The following is a 9,696-nucleotide window of genomic DNA, read 5'->3' on the forward strand; positions in this document are numbered from 1 at the left end:
GCAAAAAGAATGAGTGTTCAGCTCAACATACACATGTGAGCAAACAGTTTCTCAGTTAACTTTGAACAACAACAGATTGAGAACCAAAATGACCGACAGCAATCTCTGCGATGTCCTTCGCATCTCAACCACCATACTTACTTCTGACCTGCCAGCCATCCTTCAGTCCAAAGCGCAGCATCACTGCTCCCACTTAGTGCAACGCTGTTCCCATTATAGGTGAGTTAGAATATATGACAGAGTATTCATGTGTTAATAAGCCCAATTACTTAATAAATTCAGTCAATTGAAGTTGATGACATTTTTTTCTAACAAACATTAGTTGATGTGTTAACAAGCCCAATAACCTATTTGCATAACAAGCTTGAAATACACCCATCCTCTTTTCCCTTATTCCCTTATTTTCCCTCCTTTATACAGGGCTGTGAAGGGGATCACCATCCTGACGAAGAAGCATTCTGAGGCTCTTTTGAGAATGTGCTGCCAACCATTTTTGGAACAAAATACAGGAAAGCTCATTAATGGAAGCTGTGATGTAGGCTGTTTTTTTCTTTAAGCATCTTCAATTATCAAGTGTAATTTACCTTCATTTGATTGATTTTGCTAACTTTAATAACTAGAGGTGAGGCGATTTACCTCACCTATCTAATGAGTGTCCCAGCCCTTTGTAGATTTTTCTGTATGTGGCACTCATTGAAAAAAGTTTGAACACCCCTGGGATGGACTATTATGTATCTAATATATAACACTATAAATATATATATATATATATATATATACATATATATAGTGTTATATATTATTATATGAGGCAGCAAGGAACAGTCAGTTCACTTGCTGCAGTCAGAAGCAGCATAAGGATCTGAGCCACTTTGACAAGGAGCACATTGCGATGCTAGACGACTGGGTCGGGTCTCCAAAACCACAGGTCTTGTGGGCTGTTCCCGCTATGCAGTGGTTACTTCCTACCAAAAGTGCTCCAAGGAAGGACGACCGGTGAACCGGCAACAGGGTCATGGGGCCCAAGGCTCATTGATGCACGTGGGAGTCAAGCCTAGTCCGTCTGGTTCAATGCCACAGAAGAACTACTGTAGCAAAAAGTGGTGAAAAAGTGAATGGTGCTTTGATAGAAAGGTGTCAGAACACACAGTGCATGCTGAGACAGCGGGGATGTCGTACTGCGCTCCCGTCAATCCACCTGGTCAATGTCTGATCTCTGGCTAACAAGATGGACAAACTACTGCTCCTCAACAGAGCAAACCCGGACTAGCAGATCTGCTGCCCTGTGCTTCACTGAAACCTGTCTTGGAGAGCATATCCCGGACAGCTCACTCCATTTACCGGGCTTCCAACTCCTCCCAGCAGAGCGGGACACGGAACTAAGTGGAAAAAAACGGGGGCGGCGGACTTTGCTTCTACATAAACGAAGGTTGGTGTACAGATGTCAGAGCACTGAAGAAATCATGCAGCCCTGACGAGAGACCATTTTCATTGACTGTAAACTATTTTTTTCAGCATGCGAGTTCTCCTTTATCCTGGTCTGTGTTGACATCCCACCTCAGGCCTGTGTTAGTGAGGCTTGACAACACCTGGCTGACCAGATAACAAACATGGAGGGAGAACACCCAGACTCTGTGCTCATTGTTCTTGGGGCCTTTAACAGAGCAAACCTCAGCCACGAACTGCCAAAATACAGACAGCACATTGAATGTCCAACCAGAGATCAGAAAACACTGGAGCAATGCAACACAGTATTAAAGGACACCTATTGCTCTGTCCCCCGAGCAGCTTTGGGACTCTCTGATCACTGTCTGGTTCATCTTCTCCTGACTTACAGTCAGTAACTAAGGTCTCCTAAGACTGTGGTCAAGACTGTGAAGAAACGGACCAACCAGACAAAGCTGGAGTGACAGGCCTGCTTTGACTGCACTGATTAGAGTGTTATAGAGGCTAATACTACAGATCTGGATAAACTCACTGAAACTGACATCGTACATCAATTTTTGTGAGGACGTGTGTTCCGACTAAAACCTTCTGCGCCTGCAACAACAATAAACCCTGGTTGACTGCACATCTCAGGCAGCTTTGTCACGCCATGGAGGAGGCCGATAGAAGTGGGGACAGGATCCTGTACAACCAGGCCACAAACACACTGACAAAGGAGATCAAAGTAGCAAATGTCTCCCTCCTGCCTGAAAGTCTGTGCTGACCACCTGGCCCCCATATTCACACAGATCTTCAACAGATCACTGGAGCTGTGTGAAGTCCCCTCGTGCTTTAAACGCTCCACAATCATCCTCGTCCCCAAGAAACTTTCCATCTCTGGATTAAATTCAAGATTCAAGATTCAAGATTTTTATTTGTCACATACATATACATACTTCCATACATATATGCAGTGAAATGTAATGCAACGCAACCGGTGATAGCACACAATAAGTCCTAGGAAAAAGTACAAAAATAAAATAAAAAGTAGAAAATTCCTTTCTAATAGACCGACTAACTGACTCCTAAAACATAATACAGTAAGTGGAATACTTATAGAATAAGATAAAAAATATATAGAATAAAATACAATAAAAATAAATTGAAATAAAATGGAATAGGTTGAAGGAATATGCCTATGTATATACAGATATGTGCATTTAAAGTGGCATGTGAATTAAAGTGGCATGTGAATGTGAATAGTGTGAGGTAGTGTTTGGGATAATACAGCACAGTATACAACAGTACGGCGCAGCAATACGGCATCACGAACAACCCTGAACAGTGATACAGTATGCGGTACAGTATGCTACATACAGTACAGTAGGTAGTGGAGCCTAGTGCATGGCTCAGTTAGGACCCCTGGTGAGGTCAGCGTTGACAGTTCTGATGGCTTGAGGGAAGAAACTCAGTCTCAGTCTCTCTGTTCTCGCTGCGTGACTGCGGAGGCGCTTGCCTGACCGCAGCAGCTGAAACAGTCCGTTGTTGGGGTGATGAGGATCCTTCATGATCCTACGGGCTCTGCTACTACACCTCCTGGTGTATAACTCCTGCAAGGGGGGGAGGGTAGTTCCAGTGGTACGTTCAGCTGAACGCACCACCCTCTGCAGGGCCCGCCTGTCCTGGGCAGTACAGTTCCCAAACCAGGCAGTGATGTTGCCTGTCAGGATGCTCTCCACTGCTCCAGAGTAGAAGGACTTGAGGATCCTCACCGAGACCCGGAATTTCCTCAGCTGCCTGAGGTGGTAGAGACGCTGCCTCGCCTTTCTCACCAGAGTGTCTGTGTGAACAGTCCATGTTAAGTCCTCTGTGATGTGGACTCCCAGATATCTGAAGCTGCTCACCCTATCGACAGAAGTCCCATTAATCCACAAGGGCGCGTGCGTCCTCGATTGTGATCCACGCCTAAAGTCCACAATCAGCTCCTTGGTTTTGCTGACGTTCAGGTGGAGGCTGTTGTCCTGGCACCAGAGTGACAGGTCAGCCACCTCCTCGCGGTAGGCCTTCTCATCGCAGTCAGTGATCAGGGCCACGACCACGGTGTCGTCAGCAAACTTGATGATGGTGTTGGAGCTGGACCTGGCCACACAGTCATGTGTGTACAGGGAGTACAGTAGGGGGCTGAGGACGCAACCCTGGGGGGATCCTGTATTCAGGGTGAGGGAGCTTGACATGTACTTCCCCACCTTGACCACCTGGGGGCGGCCTGTGAGGAAGTCCAGGATCCAGGTGCACAGCGGACCATTCAATCCTAGCTCCAACAACTTGACAGCCAGTCTGGTGGGAACTATGGTGTTGAAAGCTGAACTATAATCAATGAACAGCATTCTCACATAGGCCCCCTTCTGGCCATCCAGGTGCGTGAGCGTGGTGTGCAGTACCTGGGAGACCGCGTCATCCGTGGATCTGTTCTGCCGGTACGCAAACTGCAACGGGTCCAAGGTGCGGGGGAAGGAGGCGCAGATGTAATCCTTAATCAGCCTCTCGAAACACTTCATGACCACCGAGGTGAGGGCCACCGGACGGTAGTCATTCAGGCAGGTTGGAGAGGCGATCTTCAGGACAGGAACGACGGTGGACCTCTTGAAACAGGATGGGACCACTGATTCAGCCAGGGAGATGTTGAATATTGTGGTGAACACCGGAGCTAGCTGGTTAGCACAGGTCTTCAGTACTCGTCCAGATATGCCGTCTGGGCCCGCAGCTTTCCTGGTGTTCACCCGCATCAAAGCCCTCCTGACCTCGTGCACGGACACAGAGTGCGCGCTCGTCCCCAGCGGTGTAACTCCAATTAGCCGGCGAGCTAGCGGTGCTGCTGCCAGGCTCGAACCGCGCATAAAAGGAGTTCAGTTGGTTGGCCAGGGAGGCGTCCGCACTCGTGGCTGGGGAGGAGCTGCTCTTGTAGTTTGTTATTGTTCGCAGCCCCTCCCACAAGCGTCTTGTGTCCCCCCGCTCCATCTGCAGCTCCACGGTGTCTCTGTACGTCCGTTTAGCGTCCCTCACCGCCCTCCGCAGATTGTATGACGCCGCTTTGTAATTGTCCATGTTACCAGATACAAGTCCGTCGTTGTAAGCGGCCGTGCGCGCATTCAGAGCGCAGCGGATGGATTTATCAACCCATGGTTTCTGGTTTGGAAATATCCGAACTTTCACCGTGGGAACGATTTCATCCGCTAGCGTAGCCACAAAACTCACTACAACCTCCGTAAACTCGCTGACGTCACTTGAACTTGCTTGGAACATGTCCCAGTCTACGTCAGTCAGAGCGTCCTGAAGCGCAGCCTCTGATTGGTCCATCCACCGCTTCACTTCCCTCGTCATCACCAGATCCCGCGCGATCAGAGGCCTGTAAACAGGAAGCAGCGAGATCGCGGCGTGATCTGATTTCCCGAAAGCAGGGAGCGAGACGGGCTTGTATCTGTTCTTGTAAGGAGTGTAACAATGGTCCAGAGTTCTGTCTCCCCTGGTGGAACACGTGATGTGTTGGTGGAAATTTGGCAGAACTTTTTTAAGGTTGGCCCTGTTAAAGTCCCCAGTCACCGCCACAGCCGCGTCGGGATGTCTGTTCTGAAATCCGCACAACACATCGTGCAGAACCGACAGAGCTGCGTCGGTGTCCGCTTGCGGTGGGATATAAACGGCTGTAATGATGACCGTGCTGAATTCCCGGGGGAGATAAAATGGACGGCATAGGATGGTCAGCTGTTCCAGGTTCGGCGAGCAGGAGTGGGAGAGGAATTTGGTGTTGTTGGCGTTACACCAGCGGTTGTTTACCATTAGGCAGACGCCTCCACCTTTGGATTTCCCCGACTCTCCCGTTCTGTCGCCGCGGAACACGGAGAAGGCCTCGGCTGGACGTATGGCTTCATCCGGCACCAGTGGGGTCAGCCATGTTTCCGTCAGGCAGAGGACGCAACAGTTCCTCGTGTCACGCTGGAATTGAATCCTCGCTCGAAGTTCATCCATCTTGTTCTCCAGGGACTGGACGTTAGCAAGAAGGATGCTTGGCAGAGGTGGACGGTAAGGTTGCGTCCTCATTCTGACCCGAATGCCGCCTCGTTTACCTCGGTGCTTCCTCCGTGGGCCCGCTTGTGGAACAGCGGCTCCATTTTTGTTGTAGTTGCTGTTGCGAGTGTTCCCGCGTAGGATTTCCGCCGGCCACTCTGCTCCCACGGATAAAAAGTCCCAAAGTTGTTCGTTTAGGGAAATTTTTATATCCATGAGTGCATCGCGGCCGTATGAGTTAATTGTTGATGTTTTTCTGGCGAACATTGTGATAAAAAAAGGAAAAAAATACTAAAGAGTAAGAAAGTAACCGGACCGCCGGCGCAGGCGACCGCTAGGGGCGGCGCCACTATCGCCACTAAATGACTACAGGCCCGTCACCCTGATGTCTGTGGTCATAAAATCCTCAGAGAGACTAGTGTTGGCCCACCCGAAGGAGATCACAAGGCCCGCTGCTGGACCACCTACAGTTTGCCTACATGCAAACAGGTTGGTTGACGATGCGGTCAACATGGGACTGCACTACATCCTGCAACACTGACTCCCCAAGGATATACGCAAGGGTCCTGTTTGTGGATTTCTGCTTGGTATTCAACACCATCGTCCCTGAAATCCTCCGCCCCAGACATACCCAGCTCACTGTGCCAGCCCCCACCTGCCAGTGGATCATTAACTTCCTGACAGACAGGAGGCAGCAAGTGAGGCTGGGGAAAACCGCATCCAGCACCCGGTCCATCAGCGTCGGTGCCCCCCAGGGATGTGTGCTGTCCCCTCTGCTCTTCTCCCTCTACACCAGCGACTGCACCTCAAGAGACCCGTCTCTGAGACTCCTGAAGTTTGCAGGCGACACAACCGTCATCGGCCTCATCTGGGACGGTGACGAGTCTGCATACAGACGGGAGGTTGAACAGCTGGTCCTCTGGTGCAGTCAGAACAACCTAGAGCTGAACAAGCTCAAAACTGTGGAGATGACAGTGGACTTGAGGAGGAGCACCCCCTCACCATACTCAACAGCCCTGTGTCTGCTGTGGGATCCTTCCGGTTTCTGGGATCCACAATCTCCCAGGACCTAAAGTGGACACCCAACATCGACACAATCATCAAAAAGGCTTCCTGTGCTAGCTCAGGAAGTTCAACCTGCCTCAGGAGCTGCTGATCCAGTTCCACACTGCAATCAGCCAGTCTGTCCTCTGTACTTCCTTTTTTTTCAATTATTATTATTTTTTTAACCTGTGCTGTCAGCATGCTGGACATACAACACAGAGTATGTGTATGCTATTGCATCTAAGAAAGAGTTCTGCAAGGGGAGTTCAACTTCCCAACCTGCAATGCAACTCTTTATTCATTCGTAAATCATCAACAACTGCTGCAATAGCTCTGTCCTGTGGACAACCTGTAGGATGACAAGAGCACAATTTTTGTTATACAGAACCACCACCAACCCCCCTCTTTGGAGAACTATTTTACCATGTTTAGGTCTACGTTGCACAGAATCCGGAGAACTGTAATACATACCTAACCTAATGACTAAACTCGACCCTGTGTATTGCTGCCTGCAGCTATATTTATTATTATTATTATTTTTTTCTTATTATTATTATTATTATTATAATTACTATTATTATTATTCTTATTATTATTAATAATAATTTATTACTTGATATTATTATTACTATTATATTTTTTTATTCTATATTGTTATATTATTACTATTATATTTTACATTATAATTATTGTTATTATTATTATTATGTTATCACTATTATTACTATATTTTATGTTGTTGTAATTATTATTATTTTTTTTGCTGAATTTCGTGTTTTCAGTACAATTACAAATTAAAAGTTCCAAGAAGTTTAATTTGTGCAGGAAGTGATGGATGTGATATGGAATTACTACTTCCTGTAAAGATCACAAACAGGAAGTGGATCAGCAGAGGAAAAGTCTTTATTTAAACAGAAACACAAAGTACAGCAGAGAGTTCAACAGACCTTTCGATCATCTATCAATAATCAGCTCGTAAACAAGTGGAGGGACTACATCACTGAGGGGCAACACCACAATGTGAGGGGCTCCAGGTGTGACTCACCCTGGTTCAGATTTCAGGGATTTGGATCCAGATCAGGGTCTGAATCTAGATCTTGATCTGAATCTGGATCTGGATGACTGACGACCAATCAGAGCTCAGACTATGAAGATCAACATCAAACCACTTCCTTTCTGCATTGGATCACAGGAAGTGATGTCATATGATGGCGAGTCGAAAACAAATCACATAAAACTTCACAACTTGGTTGGAGTTAATCAACTCTCAACTTTCTGCAAAATCAGCTCTTTGTTACAAGGATCATAAAACGAGGATTCAAAGTGGTTCCAGATGCCACGTGCGCTACTTGGCGTCAGGGGCAAATCCTAAAGGGACTGATCTCCAAAAAGAGACAAACTTTTCATCACTAGGGGGCACTCGGAAAACAACAATCTTTGGTATAAACTAGGAAGGGGCGAGGCCGGGTTAATCAATGGGGCGGGGCTACAGAGTGCAGTTGTCCTCGGGAGAAAGACGACACTTAGCAACAGTCAGGTATGTCTCCACCTACAGGACACAGAAAGAAGAATGAGTTCAAATGACAGAAAATAACAACGTATGTTTAATCAAGTTACGCTACGGCTAGTGCTACAGTTGCAAACTAAAGGATAGCTCCAGCTAAGGGTATACTCCAGACTAGCGTTAGCTCCAGATTAGCATTAAATTCAGGTTAGCAATAGCTCTGGGTTAGCGTTAGCCACGGATTAGCGTTAGCTCTGCATTAGCGTTAGCTCCGGATTAGCGTTTGCTCCAGAATAGCATTAGCCACCTTGTGCATGTCCTTCTTAAAACACGCTAGCAGCTCAAAGCTGTGCTGCAGGGAGTCGTCGCTCCGCGCGCTCTGATAGAAGCTTCCAGAGGGAACCAACTGGAACAGCTCGGGGTCCACCAGGCTCTCCATGCTGCCCTGGTGAACCTGCAGATCCATCCATTCATCAGTCCATCAATCAATCAGGTAATCAGTTAATTGGTTAATCAGTAAATTCATCAGTAAATCAGTCAGTTAATCAATCGGTTAACCAATAGATCGATCCATCCCTTTTTCACCTTGATTAGCAGATCGATTCCCGTCTTGAGTTCCATCAGTTTCTGTGGAATCTGGTTCCTGATCCCAGCAGCGAGGAACCGGCTGGGGAACTCCCAGGACCCCACCAGCCGGTAGGAGACCGAGAGCAGCTTCAGGACCTGGACCACACCCAACCACAGGGGGACCAGCTGAGGACCTGGGGTCTACCAGGACCATACGAGGACCTGGGGTTTTACCAGGACCTGCGGTTTTACCAGGACCTGGGGTCTACCCGGACTACAACCGGACCAGCTCGCATCAAACCTAAGAGCTAATCATGGGAAGTGCTCTGTTGGCTTCACAGACCAGCACAAATCTTTTAAAAGAAAGAGGAATTAAAACCAACTGTCCGGGACAAAACTGCGGACATGGGAAATCTAAGTATTTAAAATGTTGTGTCTTGTAACCTTGACAAACTTTTACACAAGGTTTTGTAGATCTGATATGAAGGAAAATTCACAAACTGGATTCATTAATTAAATATTTCAATATTTCATCATTTCATATTTCAAAATTTCAACATTTCATTATTTCATCATTTAAATATGTCATGATGTTTAAATGTTTTCATGTTGAAATACTAAGAATGTATCATCGGATATTAACATAAGATGAAAACCTTGATGGTGCACATTAAGTCTGACAGACAGGTAGACAGAGAGAAAGAGAAAAGCAGACAGGCAGAGAAAGACAGACAGACCGCTGTCTTACTGAACTGCGCTGGGTCTGGTGCTTGTCGATGGGGCTGATGATGTCGTCACTGTTACAGAAATCCTGAAGGAAGTTTTTATTCAACTGGCGCTGCTCATCCACCTGCAGGGAGCCCTGCTGCTGGGACGGGTTAGTTAGCTGGTTAGCAGGTTAGACAGTAGTAGTAAGTATTTTGTTAGTTGGTTCATTAGCTCAGACATTAATAGTAATAATTATATAGTAATTAGGTTAGTTCAGACCTTAGAAGTAATAATTATACAGTTATTAGGTTAGTTAGCTCAGACATTAGTAGAAATAATTATATATAGTAGGTTAATTAGTAGGTTAGTTAGCTCAGACATTA

The 9,696-nt window shown here is 46.8% G+C and overlaps 1 protein-coding gene across 1 annotated transcript in view; it reads right to left on the bottom strand.

Moving 5' to 3' along the window:
• Positions 1–8,020: 8,020 nt before the first annotated feature.
• The window catches only part of gh1 (growth hormone 1), a gene marked incomplete at both ends in the record, with an annotated part of 3,882 nt that continues 2,206 nt past the window's right edge, over positions 8,021–9,696 (bottom strand). Inside the window, 4 exons of the mRNA XM_080010160.1 lie at positions 8,021–8,083; positions 8,346–8,492; positions 8,624–8,761; positions 9,354–9,470. Coding sequence (XP_079866286.1) covers positions 8,021–8,083; positions 8,346–8,492; positions 8,624–8,761; positions 9,354–9,470 — 465 coding nt within the window. The remainder of the gene's footprint in view (positions 8,084–8,345; positions 8,493–8,623; positions 8,762–9,353; positions 9,471–9,696) is intronic.

Source organism: Zeus faber, assembly GCF_960531495.2.
Source record: "Zeus faber genome assembly, chromosome: 11".
NCBI lineage: Eukaryota > Metazoa > Chordata > Actinopteri > Zeiformes > Zeidae > Zeus > Zeus faber.